Here is an 18,308-nt window from a genome sequence, read left to right on the forward strand (position 1 = left end):
GAAGGAGTGGCATGGAACTTTTTAATTCGGAAGGCAAAAAGGTTACACTTCATGGAAGGCAGAGGCTGTACTAACAAATGCATTACAAAGTTGTTCTGGCTCGGAAGGAACCTAGGGAACTTCTCTAGGGTCTCCACCTGTACCCCAAGGAGTTGGTAGTAAGCATAAATCTGAAGAAAATCCATGTGTCCAGCAAACTGCCATCTCAAAGAGCTCTTATCCAAGGGAAATTAAAAAGTGAACCTGAAAGAAAGAAGCAGAGAGGTAAGAGAGATTCATGGTTTCTAAAATGTCTTGTGATACTACAGACAGGGCCTCAAATCCTTTAACCTAAATTCTAAACCCATATAGACAAAGGCAGTTACAGGGTTCCCCAATTCTGGAAAGTATTTAAACCAGGCTAGAACAACCAAAATAAAGCAAATATTTTTCAGTGAACATTTTACAGAAGTATCCATAAAAACTAATGCTCAAATCTCAATTCCAAGACATAACTGACTTGAACTGTAGAAACAGTCTAACGCTGGCTCTACAATTAATAAGCTGTGTGACTTCATGTCAGTCACTCTGACCTCCCTGATCCACAAACCCTCTTTGTGGTGAGAGGGCTGCAACTTAACCTAAAGAACTTTTCTGGATTTAGAAAGCTTATAAAGCACTAGCTTATCGTTGGGGTGGGAGTGGTGGGGAGTGGAAGAAAGAGGAATTCGAAAAACCTAGAAAAAGATCCCCAACCTCAGGTTTAACAAAGGACCAAACGAGAAGGAATAGTTTTCATTTAAAGGTAAGACTATTTTTGGCAAGGATGAGGTGGAAAATAACCCCAAGAGAAGTGGCCTTCTTTCCCACCCCTCTGGGAGGGCTACCCACACAGTGTGCTCCAACTCAGTGTGGCCAGGGGTGACCCCTTGGCTCTAGGCGCCCCAGCATCCCCAGCCGCAAGCAGCCCATTTTCCTGCAGTGCACCATCCTCCATGTGCCATCTTCCATGTGTGTCATGACTTGAGAAATCTTGGGAAATACAACCTTTCAGAAGAGGGGGGCTACCCCTACGTGAAAGGGCACCACCTCACTTTGTGTATTGGTTCAGGCGATCTGGAGATTCTAGCATCAGAGCTTAAAGGAAAGATCTTAGACTCCTCACCAGATTGTTATTTCACTAACAATGGCACTTAGAGAAATGCTACATAATTGCAGAATATTCCTACATCAGTGGAATTACAAGAAATATGTAAAACAAAGAGCAAAAATTGGGGAGCAAAAGTGATCACAGTGCCAAACAAAGGACAAACAGATCTCCTGAAACTCACCTATTCACTCCATCAAATTTCTTACTCTCTGACAACAGACTATCACATCAGCGCTAACAGCCAAGGTGAGAGAGGACTAGAGCACAGGCCACGTCAGGGAAGAGCCTTGACCCACTGAGAATGCTACAAGAAATCCTCATTTACTAGGAAAGTCAAGTTTTGAGATCTTATGATATTAAAACATTTAAATCTAAGACATTGGGACTGGTCCATCTAAAAGGCAAGAAAATGATTCATGAGAGTAAATTTCTGTGAAAATTGTTTTCAGAAAATTCCTGTTTACATAGATCTGCTCCTTTCTTTTAAGGCAAAAGTATATTTACCAGACAGTATTCTAAAAGCAGAGCTTCTAGGAGTCTTTGAATTATTAGCTCAACAAAACTCAACTATTCACCAGGTCAGAAGAATGATTTTAACTGTTAACCAGGGGGTAAAGGTTTCAGGAAACTGACTAATAAAGTTTCCTCCCCTGATAACAAGATATGTAAAGTGAAAGCCACCTGCTGAGGAGAGTGAGCATGGCTTCTTCCGTCTATCCACCCAAGCAAGAAAGATAGCACCATTCCATCAACCTGTTCCCGTCATCTCAAGAGAAAGCAAGGCACAACACAAAGACCTATTCAAAATAATCACTCTCTGTAAAGTCACACACGATGATGCCACATAGGGGCATTTCCACCCGGAATGTCTGCTTCCTCAGCACCATCTCTATTCCAACACCAGCACTGAGCAGATCTGCTCAAATGCCAATTTTCCTTCAAATCCATCTCATCCTAGATTCTACTCACCCAATTAAAACTAAAACTGGAGAAAATAGGAATCAAAGTGCATCCAGTCTTCTCATCTTACAGATGAGGCAACTGCCATCTGAGAGTTTGACAGATCTGTCCAGAGCTGTGCTGTCCAACATCACAGCCACTGGCCACAGGTGACTATTCAAACTGAGTTAACATTAAATAAAATTAAAAATTCAGAGTCTTAGACGTTCCTGGCAGCCCAGTGGTTAAGACTCTGTATTTCCAGTGCAAGGGGTGTGGGTTCAATCCCTGGTCAGGGCACTAAGATTCCACATGCCGCGGGGTGCGGCCAAAACGGAAAAAAAATAGTGCCTCAGTCACACAGCCACATCTCTAATGTTTAATAACTAACTACACGTGACCAGTAGCTACCATACTGGGCAGCTGCAGACTCAAGTTTGCCCAAAGCAAAGTTCTACTGGACAGTGCTGGCCCAGGGTCACCCTCTTGAGATAAAGTCAGGTTTCCTGATGTGCATTCTCCTCCATTTTTTCCAGATCATATTAAAGATGCTTATTGTACAGAAGCATTTACCTGTAAGTTTTTCCCATTTAAAAAAGAGAAGCAACTTTGATGCTGTTAAAGGAAACCTTCTAACAAGACATCCAAAAGTCTTTGAAAACTATACAGAGAAAGGCATATAGAAGTTTGGAGTAAAAATGACAGTTAACGAGTTCCTACTCAGTCACTTATTAGTTCCAGGCCCTGGACAAATCAATTTAAATTTCATCAAGGTTTCCTAACCTCATGTATAGAAAGGGATTACTACTATTTGTCTACCTCCATCCCAGAGTGCTGAGTGCCAAAGAATTGATGACTTTGAACTGTGGTGTCAGAGAAGACTCTTCAGAGTCCCTTGGACTGCACAGAGATCCAGCCAGTCTATCCTAAAGGAAATCAGTCCTGAATATTCACTGGAAGGACTGATGCTGAAGCTGAAACTCCAATACTTTGGCCACCTGATGTGAAGAAATGACTCACTGGAAAAGACCGATGCTGGGAAAGATTGAAGGTGGGAGGAAAAGGGGACGACAGAGGATGAGATGGTTGGATGGATCACTGACTCGATGGATATGAGTTTGAGTAAGCTCCAAGAGTTGGCGATGGACAGGGAGGCCTGGCAGTCCACGGGGTCACAAAGAGTCAGACACGACTGAGCGACTGCACTGAACTGACCCCAGCATGAGCTGGGGGATGACACAGGTTGATGTGTATAAAAGTGCACGTGGAATGTGTGTGAGTCCTGCAAACCTGGTAATGTGATAACAGTAAAACATTCAACAAATGTTGTCTAATTTTGTAAAAGGCTTTATACAACATTGTGCATTTTTAACTTTTCACCACCCTGATAGATGATGAAAACCTGATAATGTATAAAAAGCAAAAACTAAAGGAAAAAAGCAAGGGAAAAAAAAGCAAAAGCTCAGCTGAGGATCCCACACAGTGTGATCCTCCTCAAACACAATGGGACTATCATGAATACTATTAATCAGAGGCTTCAACAACTGCAAGAGACTCTGATGACCACCCAGGCCAATTCCCTCACTGTAAAGACAGGGGAGATGAGGGCTCAGCGACAAGCTTATTTGTCCATCCAACTAGTTAACAGCACAGCAAAGTCTACAGCACAGGTCTTGTGACTTCTCTCCTGCTCGTGCCCCACTCTGCCACCCTTCATGAGGATTGTTTCCCTGGCTCCGTTCTCCTACAGCACATTCCTCATGTCTGAGCATCCACATAACTAAGGATACAGCTATTTTATACAGCATTTCTTGCTGTTGAAAATGATCTACACAACAAACATGCACTATGACTGTTAGCTCTGTGCTAAGCTCTACAGTCCCTATTCCCTGGGCATGTAAGAGTCCAGTGGGAGAGACAGGAAAATGAATGGTTTCATAAGTGTATGGTAAGTGCAGCATTAGGGGCAGGCACAGGGGACCGTGAGAGCCCCAAGAGGCTCCTATGCAACCTGGGGCCAGAATGACTTGCAGCAGGAATCATCTGAGCTGCAAGGGTAGAGAAAATAAGACAGGGACTTCATAAACACAAATCTGTAGCAGTCCCCTGGCAGTCCAGCGGTTAGGACTCAGCACTTTCACTCCCGGGGCCCAGGTTCCATCCCTAGTCAGGAACTAGGACTCCATAAGACACAAAGCTCAGCCAAATTTAAAAAACAGAACAAAATTTTTAAAACACACACACACACACACACACACACAAATCTACCTGATAGTCCCTCTTTTTTTTTTTTTTGCTGGTTTTCAATGAACCAAATAAAAAATAGAGCAAAATCACCAATTAAAAGTCATCAGTTATCAGCGGTTTTTTGTAAAAAAAAATAAGCAGATTCAAGGTTTTAAGAATAGGTTAAAAAACTAAGCTCATTATCCAACCAAGGAAAAAAAGGAGGGTTGAAAAAAAGACTATGCTAACTCAAAATGTTTTCTACAAATTTAGAGTATTCCCCTTTTTCAGAACTTATCGGATGGCTAATCCAATATAAGGTGAAATGTCACAGAGAAAATGAAATAGACACTAACCCCTCACACACACACAGACTTAAAGCTGGCTGCCAGGAAAAGAGGAAAACCAGACCTCAGTTCAGTCACTCAGTTGTGTTGACTCTGCAACCCCATGGACTGCAACACGCCAGGATTCCCTGTCCATCACCAACTCCTGTCCATCAAGTCAGAAACAGTTCTAGAATAAGTCAAAATGGGAGCTCCTGAACTGACAAGATAAGAAAAAGAAATAAAAAGTACATCTGTGGGCCACTGTACACTTGGTCTTCACATGTAACAAAATCCTAGGGTCACTGTAAGGTTGCATGCCCTTTTGTGCCTCACTCGACACTGCCCACTTCTGGTCAGAATGTAAAGCAACCCCCACCTAACATCTAGGCCCACCTGGACCTCTGCTGCCCTCCTGTGACTGGAAAGAAACTAGGTTTTATCACAAAGGTATTTGTGGTCTCTTCCCCTAAACTCAGTTTCTCTTTTGAGCTTGTAGTATATTCTCTCAGCCATGAAATGTACAAGCCACTAGGTGGCAGTAGAGCCTAAAAAATAACATTAAGATTCCCTTTAGAGGTAGTTTTCTAGATTACTATAGTACTGATATTTACTGATGAATTCGAAAAGCCAACAGCAATTGCTTGTTGGAATATAATTCCGTTAGTCAGAGTTATGTTCTGCCCAGCCTTGCAGCACCCTCGCTTCAGCCAGGATTAAACACTATGAATTTTTAAAGACCTGTAGAACCGCCTCCACCATAAAAACAAAGTAACACTAACAAGGTTTCAGCACAAGCTGGTGGCAAACTATCTCCCCCAGGCTAAGCACACTGCCAAGCTCAGGTGTGTCCCTTTGTCAAAGCCCTGCTCGCTCTTCCCTCTGAACTTCCCTTCCCAAGCTGTGATCCAATGTAGCTAAGTCTCTCTTCCCTTCCAAACACTTGAGGTAGGCTGACATTTTCTGAAAAGAATTTCACAAGGAGACATGGAAAAACAAAACAGGAAATATTCACCTGTAGTTATGTAAATCTTCATTCAAATCTACTGACTACGATGGATTCAAAACAGACTTACTGCCACCTAAGTGCCAAATACCATCACTTTAGTGGTGCAAGGATTCTCCCAACTCAGAAGCTCACTAGGAGCATTTTTCCTTTTTATAATAATTTTTTAAATATTATAAAGTCTATTCTTGACCCCAGGAATAGCCACCTATACCAGTGTTGCCAACTGAACAGCTAACTTCTACCACAGGTTTCTCACTCTGCTATCTCTGGACATGTTTTCAGGGGGCCACAAAGTCTGAAGTTTGGACAAGGTTGTGTTAACAGTAGTTTTTATATATTTATAAATTTCAAGAAGACAGTAAAGTCTTACAGCAGAGAGAAACAATGGGGACTGAAGGGATTCAAAGGAACTTTAGCTTAGTTTCTGTTCAAAATCTGTTCATTGCAAGTAATGAATATGGGGGTGTTATATTATTCTCTGTACTTTTCTGTATTTTTAACATTGTCATACAAGCAAAGAAAGTAAGTAATAAAGGAAAAGATGGTGGTAAAATAACTGTGGCCACATTTTAAACACATTTCTCTGACTGTGCAATTGTCAAATACTTTATAATAAGCAATTATTTTAAGAAGGGTGATTTTCTTTCTTTTTTTTAATATATATTTATTGACTGCCCCAGGTCTTGGTTGCAGCACGCAGGATCTTCAATCTTCATTGCAGCATGCCGGATCTTTAGCTGCGGTACAGGACCCTCACTTGTGGTGAAGGAACTCTTAGTTGCAGCATGTAGGATCTAATTCTCTGACAGGTATCGAACCCAACCCCCTTCATTGGGAGCACGGAATCTTAGCCACTGGACCACCAGGGAAGTTCCCACAACAAGCAATTTTAAGCAAAGTCAGGGCTTCCCTGGTGGCTCAGATGGAAAAGAATCTGGCTGCAGTGCGGGAGACCCAGGTTTCCCTGTGTTGGGAAGATTCCCTGGAGAAGAAAATGGCAACCCACTACGATATCCTTGCCTGAAGAATCCCTATGGACAGAGGAGCCTGGTGGGCTACAGTCCGTGGGGTTGCAAAGAGTCAGACCAGACTGAGCAAGTAACACAAGCGAAAATAGAGATTAAAAACATTTTTTGACATCAGACTGGATTATCAGACTTAAAAGATTTCCAGTAAGGCTCTCTGAATCTCAGTTTCCCATTCATAAATGGAATTAGCAAGTTTATCCTCAAGAGGTTGTTCTGAAAATAAAATAAGACAGAATAAGAAGCACTTAAAACCTGATCCATGTGAGCATTCACTGTCTGCTAACTTCCTTACTTCTCTTTGAAAACATTTCTTTAACTCAGTGCCATTTTCTTCTGATCTGCCTTTTTGAGAGTCGCTGCTGGTTTTAAATGCTACCCCGAAATTCACAAAGAGCAGTACACTATGCTTATAGATGTTTATTCTTTTTATACCCAACTCCCAACATACTTGGCAAATATGGAAAGTATTAAATTTTTATTGTACCCTCTGATATAAATATTGAAAAACTTAAAAACCATTTTTTTAAATGTTTTAGGACACCACACATAGAACTGAATTAGAAACACAGAAAAAGAGCAGAAAAATGTCTATTTGAAGATTGAGAGCAGGACAGTATACTGTATGTCAAATGAAAGATCTCTGGGAAAAAAACCCCTGCTGAGTCCCCCACAGAAGAATTCTCTATGAGTATACCCTCTATAGAATGATTCAACACTGTAATCTGGGATTGGAAGATTATGCTGTACCCTGGACCCATAATTCCAAACTGAACAGGTGGCCCTAGGTCGTTAATATGGGCTACCGTATGCAGTTTCTGCTGAGCCTGCTTTTTTGTCTGTTTTTATCATAATTTTGAAATACCAAGCTCTCTGCAGCAGAGTCCTCTTCCAATCATGACAGCCCTAAGAGATAGTTTTTCAAGATTTGGTGCCTCCCTGATCCTAGAGAACATCCTTGGACTGTATGCTCTGTCCCCTTGTTAAAGCATACACCACCATGACTCATCTAGAAAGGAGTAAGGCATTTCCTTTTTAGACCAAGGCATTGCTCTGAAGTAAGGCACTGCTTTTAGAGTAAGGCAATCAGAAGACTTATGACCTTTCCAGCAAGTTTGCTATCGGAGCCCGGGGTTGCTCAGGATGTTCACAGGCCAATGAAGGTCAGTGTTGCTGGCTAAGCTTTCCACCTGCACTGAAGAAGCTGTCACTGGTCAGACACCTCGCCTGCGGCCTCTGCTCCCAGGTAGCATGGCTGCCACCCTCTCTCAGCCCCCACAGCACTTTGGTCAGGTCTTTAGCACGGCTCTAACTGCTGTGGGTACATGGCTTCTCCATTAGACTGTTCACTTCCTAAAGGCAGGGACTATATTTTCCTCTTCTTTGTATTCCCAGTATCAAGGCATTAACTGGCATATGAGAGAACAATTCAAGTCCTGATCAGGTCTCCAAAAAATTCAACTGTATTAGGATAGTAGAAAGAAGTGGTTCTCAACCTCTGTCACTGATATAAACCATCTCTCAACTCAACTATTGCCAAACGTGAAACTTCACCTGAACTAACAGAACTGTTTTTGAGACAGTATAAAAAATGGAAAGGCTTTATGTAATACACTAAGTGATTGACTGACTTATGATAGAAGTTGAAGTACAGTAAGTCACATTATTACACTTACCTTGCCCATGGCTATTGTAACTCATGTGTTAGATTTCTGATTAATACAAAAATGACAGCTTTCCAAGTACAACAGAAAAAGGTTGGGCCTCTTCCCCCAGAGGGGGTAACATTTCCTAAAGTTCTCTTTTCTCTACCCCAGTAATAGCAACATTTAATTCTGTAGGGGAAAGGCAGAGAACAGAGTGCATTTACTCATCAGTAGGCAACGTAGGATATTGGAAGAGCACCACTGGGCTAGGACACTGCTCTGCTACCACTGAGCTGCATGGCCAAGCAAACCCAGTAGACTGTTCTGAAACTCCCTTTCCTCATACATAAAATAAGTATTAATACAGAGTCAAGTGCTTCTCAGAGCTTTAGGATTCTGCTTAGGAGGGAAGGATGGAGGGGAGAGCATACTACACACGAGGGGAGCCCAAGCATAGAGGGCTTTTTAACTCTGTCAATGAAAACAACCCTGGCTCCTCTGCCATTTTATATATTGAGATTCTATTTTGGGGGCTCCAAAATCACTGCAGATGGTGATTGAAGCCATGAAATTAAAAGGCGCTTGCTCCTTGGAAGAAAAGTTATGACCAACCTAGGCAGCATATTAAAAAGTAGAGACATTACGTTGTCAACAAAGGTCCATCTAGTCAAGGCTATGGTTTTTCCAGTTGTCATGTATGGATATGAGAGTTGGACTATAAAGAAAGCTGAGATCCGAAGAATTGATGCTTTTGAACTATGGTGTTGGAGAAGACTCTTGAGAGTCCCTTGAACTGGAAGGAGATCCAAACAGTCCATCCTAAAGGAGATCAGTCCTGGGTGCTCATTGGAAGGACTGACGCTGTAGCTGAAACTCCAATACTTTGGCCACCTGATGCGAAGAGCTGACTCATTTGAAAAGACCCTGATGCTGGGAAAGATTGAGGACAGGAGGAGAAGGGGATGACAGAGGATGAGATGGTTGGATGGCATCACCGACTCAATGGACATGGGTTTGGGTGGACTCCAGGAGTCGGTGATGGACAGGGAGGCCTGGCGTGCTGCGATTCATGGGGTCGCAAAGAGTCGGACACGACTGAGGAACTGAACTGATGAGATACTTAGAAAATAAAAGAGCTCTACTGCTAGAAAAAAAAAAAGGAAAACTGACAAGTGAACCAAATAGCATCTCATTATTTTATGGTGTTCTCCCAAGCTAATCCAATTTTCCCATTAATTTTTAATTTAGCACATGTATTAGCAAGAAGCTGTCATCATGAAGCTATCATCCATTTAGCATATACTACACATGTATCAGGTGTAAGCACTATACTAGGTACTATGGGAACAATGGCTCAGCATTTGAAGTCATCTGGGATCAATATCAGAAAAAAAATTATAGAGCAAAACTAAAACCAAAATCTACAATTTATGTCTCTTCCAAGATCTCAGAGTTATTTTCATGGGGTTATTGGTACAAAAATTAATGTATTAGCTACAAGCAAACTCCCATTTTCTGCTATCTTAATGATTTCTAGAACTGTGAGAAGAGAAGGCAATGACCAAGATCAGCAGCACTGACGAATCATGATGATATTAACACAAACTTTGCAGACTGATATGGAAAATTCTGCAAAGCTCTCATCAGCACTATGGGAACTCTGCCAACCATGATCAAAACCAGCCCCCTCCAATCTCTATTCCTAAAATCAACATCATGTGATAAGCGCTAAGATCATCACTTACATTCTTCTAGTCTCCTCCTCCTCAGTTAAGTAAACAGGAATGATTCAGCCAACAAAGTTCATGACGACAAGGTGAAGGATGGTGCTGGCAAAGAGAAAATCAGCAAAGGCTCGCTCTGGGGAGATGCCTTGGAAATCTGCCTTGTTTTGTGGGTTGATCTGTATTCTCAGACAAACTGTATAAGAACAAAAATACAAAAATGATTATCAAGTATGTAACATGTATGACTAATGCACATACTCAGACCCTCTGACCCAATAATTCTATTCCAACAGAAGTAATTCAGTCCATCAAAAGACATGTACAGGAATGATACTGACGGTGGCCCCCAAATGGGTGCAATCTAATATCAATGGTAAAACAGGGGGTATTCTCCAGCAGCCCAGTGGTTAGGACTCAGCACTTTCACTGACAGGGACCCAGATTTCATCCCTGGTTAGAGAACTAAGATCGCACAAGTTGAGCAACCAAACACAAAAAAAAAAACATCCACAAACAAAACAGTAAAATGGGGAAATTATGGCATATGCATACAACAGATACCATAAAGCAATGAAAGAACTTCACAGCATGGCTTCCACAAACATCATGATGAGCAATACAATCCAGACGCCAAAAAGTACATTCTTCTACAAAGCTTCTACAAAGCTTTAAACCGGCCAAAAACAATCTACAGTAATACAAGCCAGGATACAAGTCAGTAATACAAGTCAGGAGAGTGGTTTTTAATCTCTCACAGGAGAGATGACTTGGAAAGCATGCGGAGAGACCTTTAGGGTGCTGGTAATGTTCTATATTTTGATGTGGTAGTGATTAAAAGGGTAAATTTTTTAAAGTTCATCAAGTTGTACAATTAAATTTTCTGCTGTTATTTGTTAAAGGGATATGACTTCTCAGAGTTAAACTAAAAATCAAAGGCTTACTTAGAAAAAACATATATACAACCAGAAAATCTTGAGAACTCTCTTATCTCCTGACTTAAGTTTATAAACTTTTTAAGACTGAGATGTAGTTGAGGTAGTAACAAAGTAGGCAGTCTGAGACCAAGTTATAAAATTGTGAATTATTTCCAACAGAACATGTATATTAGACAGCAGAGATGTGTATCCACGAGGACCTCACAGTTGTTAATTTTTGATCTCCCAGTTCTAGCAGCTGCTAGTTTCAAAAAAGGCAAGAGATCTAAGTTACATAGCTCTGACAGAGAACTCTCCATTGCCACCTTCTGTACCCTTGAAGATTCCAACCTGATACTGTAGCCATAGTGACCATCTGACATGAAAAGAAAGTTCTAGGGATACACTTTTCCAAAATATCTTTATACCTGTGACAAATGATTACAGAACTTAAATTTACTTCAGACTAGCATCTGTTCCCATCACTTCATGGCAAATAGATGCGGCAACAGTGACAGACTTTATTTTTCTGGGCTCCAAAACCACTGCAGATGGTGATTGCAGCCATGAAATTAAAAGGCGCTTGCTCCTTGGAAGAAGAGCTACGAGCAACCTAGATAGCATATTAAAAAGCAGAGACATTACTTTGTCAACAAAGGTACGTCTACCCAAGGCTATGGTTTTTCCAGTTGTCATGTATGGATATGAGAGTTGGACTATAAAGAAAGCTGAGCTCCGAAGAATTGATGCTTTTAAACTGTGGTGTTGGAGAAGACTCTTGAGAGTCCCTTGGACAGCAAGGAGATCCAACCAGTCCATCCTAAAGGAAATCAGGCCTGGGTGTTCACTGGAAGGACTGATGCTGAAGCTGAAACTGCCAATACTTTGGCCACCTGACTGAAAGAACTGACTCACTGGAAAAGACCCTCATGCTGGGAAAGATTGAAGATAGGAGGAGAAGGGGACAACAGAGGATGAGATGGTTGGATGGCAACACCAATTCAATGGACAGGAGTCTGAGTAAACTCCGGGAGTTGGTGGACAGGGAAGCCTGGCATGCTGCAGTCCATGGAGTCACAAAGAGTCGGACACAACTAAGTTGACTTAACTGAACTGAGTATCCGTTTTACCACTAACCAAGAGAAGGCAATGAACTGAGATCTAACCCAAAGGTCAGAAAACTACTAGACTAGTTTTCAAGAGTCCATCACTATGGCAACAGAGTTGTCGTTATGCTTAAACATGGAAACACCCCTGATGTTTTCAGGAACCTGGACTCTTCAAAACATTTAGGACACTGACTAAAACAAGGGTGGCCAATTAAAATCTGCTTGAGCAAGTACAGCTTGGTTCATCCATTTGCCAGAGCAACTAGCAACATCTATTAGTGTTTAAAATGTTGCCACCTTTTAACTAAAGACTTTATCTTACAAAACAAGGACATTCTAACAGCACGTACCTAAAGCTGAAAAGAAAAGTGAAAACAGTCCAAATGACATCAAGGGATTATTTAATTATATCACACTGCTGCTGCTGCTGCTAAGCCGCTTCAGTTGTGTCCGACTCTGTGCGACCCCATGGACGGCACCCCATAAAACCCCATGCAATTATTCAAAAGAATGAGGTGAATTCTCAATAGGTTGATAGTAAAGATTTCTAAAATATATTAATTGAAAAAAAGCCAAAAATACTCTACTATTCTATTTCATGTTTCTCTTAAATATATTTTCTCATTTTTCTTGGAATGTAGGAAAAAATCTGGAGAAAGAGATACCAAACACGATTAACAGCGGCTACTGGGGTGGAAGGTGGGAGTAGAGTAGTGCTTGAGAATGGGGGACAAAAGGAAAGAGAAACTCCACATGAAGGTAGATAAGGAAATGAATTGATGTTACCATTTTCACAATCACAGTAACCAAAGTTACTTCAGTAACAACATAAGAGTCAGAATCTTGCAGAGATGCAAAGGACCCTGAATGTCATAGAGACCAGCATCCCTTATGATGCACAAAATGCCCAAGAGGCGGTGGGGATGGGCATGCCAAGAGGGCTGCATGAATCAGCTGGGAATCATTTCAAAATATACTTACCATTCCTGGAATCTGATAAGTCATGCCCAGGTAGAGAATTACAAACCATCCAGAGCCTCTGTTACCACAGAGGCAACATATCCCCCACATGCAGGGGTGAAAAAAAAGGCAAAGAACGCCTGTTCAAAAAGTGTTAGTCTCTCAGTCATGTCCAACACTTTGCGACCCCACAGACTGTAGTCCATAGAATTCTCCAGGCAAAAAGAATACTAGAGTGGGTTGCCATTCCCTTCTCCAAGGGATCTTCCCAACCCAGGGATCCAAGCGGCATCTCTTGCGCTGCAGGTAGATTCTTTACTGTCTGAGTCATCATGGAAGCCCTCTGTTCAAGAAACACCCCCACACACAAACAAATAGTCTCTCCCTAAGCACTTCCAAAAATGGAAACGTACTACCTCCTGAGGCAGCTTGCTCCATTTTAGTGGTTCTAATTTATCTCCTTAAATGTTCATTTATTCAGCAAAATATTTACTGAACATCTATGTGCCATGCAGTGTGCTAGGATTTTGGCACAGAATAAGACAAGAGTCTGGCTCCCAAAGAACTTACACTTCAATGAAGAGAAACATAATAAACGAGAAAACAAATAAATAAGGAAATATGAGGTAGAGATATGTGCTATAAAGAAAACAAGGTAATAGAAGAGTGACTAGGAAGCTATGTCTTATTTGGTGGTAACAGAAGATCTCTCTAACAAGGTGCTATTTTAAGACCAAAATTTGATAGGAGTCAACTATGGAAAGATCTAGGGGCAGAGCGTTCCAGGCAGCAAGAACAATGTTGACATGCTCTAGGTACAACATGTCAGACTGACTAGACTAGTGATCAAGGGCAAGAGGCAGACAAGGGCCAAATCCAGTGGGGCTTTGTAAGCTTCAGTAAAGAGTCTGGATGTAGTTCTAAGACCAATGGAGTAATATTTCTAAGTTTTGAGCCGATGAGTAAAATAGTCTGATTTAATTTTTTAAAGATGGTAGAACTGCAGTACAGAGAATGGTCTGCAGAGTTAAAGAAACAAGAGAGCCATGTAGGAGCCAAAGAGCTCAGGCAATGGTGGTGAAATGGACAGAAGTGGAGAGATGCCAGCTGTGTTTTGGAAAAGGGCTTGCTGATGTAATGGGTGTGGGAGATAAGAGAAATCAAGCCATCAGGAAAACCTTCTAAATTTTTAGCTTCAACAATTTAACCAACGTTGACACGATGTTCTGACTGGTGAAGAGAAAGATGGTTGGGCTGGAAGGTTCAATTTGGAGTTGTGTGTTAGACATCAAGTGAAGATGTCAAGTGGGCAACTGGACTTGCTAATTTGGAATTCAGGGAACAGGTTAAAACTGAAAATATTAATGTGGCAGTTGCAGTTACACAGATATTATTTAAATTCACCTAAAGGAAAGAAACAGAAAATGGAACCACACCCTCAGACCAAGAAACACCTAGCACAAACAGTAGGAAAGAAAAACCAATGAGGTAAGAAAGAACAATCAGGAGAGCGTAGTATTGTAAAAGTTTTGGGAAGAAAGTACTTCATTCACTCAGAAGGAAGCAGCCAACTATGTTAACTGCTAAATGTTGCTGAGCATTAGGGCAAGGTGAGGTGTGTGCCATTAGATCTGGCAAGATGGAAAGAGTGGTTTCACTGTAGTGGTGGGGAAAGACCACCACCAAGAGTGGGTTAAGAGCAAATGGAAAGTGAGAAAGCAGAAACAACAACTAGACTAGACTATTTTTTCAAGGAATTCCGTGATGATGGAAAAGAAATGGAACAGTAGCTACAGGGGTATCTGGAGTCAAATTAATTTTTAAATTGGATGATTAATTAGAGCATATGTGTATGATGGGAATGATCCAGTGGAGGGAAATTAATGGTACAGAATGGAGGGATGATTACAGAAGCTGAGTCCTTGAGTGAGCAAGAGACATCAAGATGCTCTTCACAAATGGAGGAGGTGGCCTCTGATAGGAAAGGGATATATCATTCATCCACCATCACAGGAAGTAAGTCAGAGAGCAGGGGTACAAGTGGAGAGCAGGAGGTGAGCTGCTATGATTCCTTGCTGGCAAAGGGAAAGCAAAAAACAAAGCAAGATCAACTGAGAATAAAGGAAAAGAGAAAAGACAGGTGAGAGTGCAGAGAGAAATTACGAAGCATGTCTTAGAAAAGCAAACATATTAGGGAAGTGTTCAGTTCAGTTCAGTCGCTCAGTCGTGTCCGACTCTTTGCAACCCCGTGAATCGCAGCACGCCAGGCCTCTCTGTCCATCACCAACTCCCGGAGTTCACTCAGACTCACGTCCATCGAGTCAGTGATGCCATCCAGCCATCTCATCCTCTGTCATCCCCTTCTCTTCCTGCCCCCATTCTCTCCCAGCATCAGAGTCTTTTCCAATGTGTCAACTCTTCACATGAGGTGGCCAAAGTACTGGAGTTTCAGCTTTAGCATCATTCCTTCCAAAGAAATCCCAGGACTGATCTCCTACAGAATGGACTGGTTGGATCTCCTTGCAGTCCAAGGGACTCGCAAGAGTCTTCTCCAACACCACAGTTCAAAAGCAGCAATTCTTCAGCGCTCAGCCTTCTTCACAGTCCAACTCTCACATCCATACATGACCACTGGAAAAACCATAGCCTTGACTAGACGGTCCTTTGTTGGCAAAGTAATGTCTCTGCTTTTCAATATGCTATCTAGGTTGGTCATAACTTTTCTTCCAAGGAGTAAGCGTCTTTTAATTTCATGGCTGCAATCACCATCTGCAGTGATTTTGGAGTCCAAAAAAATAAAGTCTGACACTGTTTCCACTGTTTCCCCATCTATTTCCCATGGAGTGATGGGACCAGATGCATGATCTTGGTTTTCTGAACGTTGAGCTTTAAGCCAACTTTTTCACTCTCCTCTTGCACTTTCATCAAGAGGCTTTTTAGTTCCTCTTCACTTTCTTCCAGAAGGGTGGTGTCATCTGCATATCTGAGGTTATTGATATTTCTCCCAGCAATCTTGATTCTAGCTTGTGCTTCTTCCAGCCCAGCGTTTCTCATGATGTACTCTGCATAGAAGTTAAATAAGCAGGGTGACAATATACAGCCTTGACGTACTCCTTTTCCTATTTGGAACCAGTCTGTTGTTCCATGTCCAGTTCTAACTGTTGCTTGCTGACCTGCATATTGGTTTCTCAAGAGGCAAGTCAGGTAGTCTGGTATTCCCATCTCTTGAAGAATTTCCCACAGTTTATTGCAGTCCACACAGTCAAAGGCTTTGGCATAGTCAAGAAAGCAGAAATAAATGTTTTTCTGGAATTCTCTTGCTTTTTTGATGATCCAGCGGATGTTGGCAATTTGATCTCAGGTTCCTCTGCCTTTTCTAAAGCCAGCTTGAACATCTGGAAGTTCACGGTTCACGTACTGCTGAAGCCTGGCTTGGAGAATTTTGAGCATTACTATACTAGCGTGTGACATGAGTGCAATTGTGCAGTAGTTTGAGCATTCTTTGGCATTGCCTTTCTTTGGGATTGGAATGAAAACTGACCTTTTCCAGTCCTGTGGCCACTGCTGAGTTTTCCAAATTTGCTGGCATATTGAGTGCAGCACTTTCACAGCATCATCTTCCAGGATTTGAAATAGCTCAACTGGAATGCCATCACCTTTACTAGCTTTGTTCATAGTGATGCTTTCTAAGGCCTACTTGACTTCACATTCCAGGATATCTGGCTCCAGGAGAGTGATGATACCATCATGATTATCTTGGTCGTGAAGCTCTTTTTTGTACAGTACTTCTGTGTATTCTTGCCATCTCTTCTTAATATCTTCTGCTTCTGTTAAATCCATACCATTTCTGTCCTTTATCGAGCCCATATTTGCATGAATTGTTCCCTTGGTAGCTCTAATTTTCTTGAAGAGATCTCTAGTCTTTCCCATTCTACTCTCACCAATACTTCTCCATCACAGCACCATATCCATGTACTTGCCTGCATCTCCCACCAGATTATAAACCCTATGGGAGTAGAGACCACATCTGCATGTTCCATAGTTAAATTCTCAGTTCCCTGCCAGGAAACCTGACACATAAATGTTCAACATTCCTTAACTTATCAGAGGCATGCTCATAACTGAACATCCAGTATTAAGCACTGATTGATGAACAGAGCATTACACGCCTACAGAACATGGGAGGAAGACCTAAATCTCAAGAGCCAGGCAAGGGCTCACAGGTAAGCAGCACTTGAGCTGTCTAAGAAGTCAAGGAATTTTCCGGGCAATCAAACAAAGGTAAAATAGCTTAATACACCTTGGCATGTTCAGGGAATAATAAGTAACACAATACTGGAATATAAAGTACAGAGGAGGTGGAGACAAGAGATGAAGCTAGCAATGCGGCCAGAGCCAGATCATCAAAGAGCCTCTACACCATTAAAAAATATTTTAAATTTCTCTTTGGATACAGACAAATTTTCTGTGGGGAGTAGAACAGTTAAATCTGCAAGTCAAATCAAGCCTGCAAACATAGCATAAGAGGGACTGGAGGGAGGGACAGAGGCTGGGAGATCAATAAGGAATATTACAGTAGTCCAGATAGCAAATATTGAGAACCTGAGTAACAGAAGACAACAGCTAGCAATGGATATGAGATTTAGAAACAGGACTGTCAGGCATAATGCCAAACTCCCAATCTCTTTGATAACAGCTATGGGCCTAGGAATCTAATAGATAATTCCCAAAGAAACACTGGACTCTAGTCCTCACGGCCAAAGAGCTGCCATGAGAAAGAAAACACTCTGAATTAGGTCTCCTTGTCTTTCAAATTCAAACCATTTTGGATCTATAAACTAGGGGAAATAAAACTTTGTTAATTCCAAAAGTATTTCATAAAGATTAGAAAATAGAATAGACAAAAGCTGTGAAACTACTTAAAAGCTGATTTCAAGATCAAAGACTTATTTTAAGGATAGTCTTAATGTTTTCCACACATCCCTCCTAAATAGCACTTTAAAGGAGCAAAAAGAGGGATTTCAATCAAGTAAAAAAGGAAAAACTAGAAGGGCTGCCAAACTGGGATGCTATTCTGAAAAAAGGACAGATGTCCTCTTCTAGAGATATCTAACCACAAGATAAACAGTCAGCTGCTGAGGATATCTGAAATCTGTCTGGAAGAAAAATATTCTATCATTGAAGTCTTCTACACTGTAAACTGTTGATCCGAAAAAACAACAAAAAAAGATTTCTCAATGGCAATTTTCTACCTCTGGCTCCTTCTTGAAACCATGGGTAAGTCTCCCCAGTCGTGAG

The 18,308-nt window shown here is 41.5% G+C and overlaps 1 protein-coding gene across 1 annotated transcript in view; it reads right to left on the bottom strand.

Moving 5' to 3' along the window:
• DAD1 (defender against cell death 1) overlaps nucleotides 1-18,308 on the bottom strand; it is a 22,530-nt gene continuing 4,222 nt past the window's right edge. Inside the window, exons 2-3 of the mRNA XM_005685282.3 lie at nucleotides 10,046-10,220; nucleotides 1-243 (exon numbers count right to left, since the gene is read on the bottom strand). Of these exons, the coding sequence (XP_005685339.1) occupies nucleotides 10,090-10,220 (131 nt within the window). The 3' untranslated portion in view covers nucleotides 1-243; nucleotides 10,046-10,089. The remainder of the gene's footprint in view (nucleotides 244-10,045; nucleotides 10,221-18,308) is intronic.

Source organism: Capra hircus, chromosome 10 (assembly GCF_001704415.2).
Source record: "Capra hircus breed San Clemente chromosome 10, ASM170441v1, whole genome shotgun sequence".
Classification (NCBI taxonomy): domain Eukaryota; kingdom Metazoa; phylum Chordata; class Mammalia; order Artiodactyla; family Bovidae; genus Capra; species Capra hircus.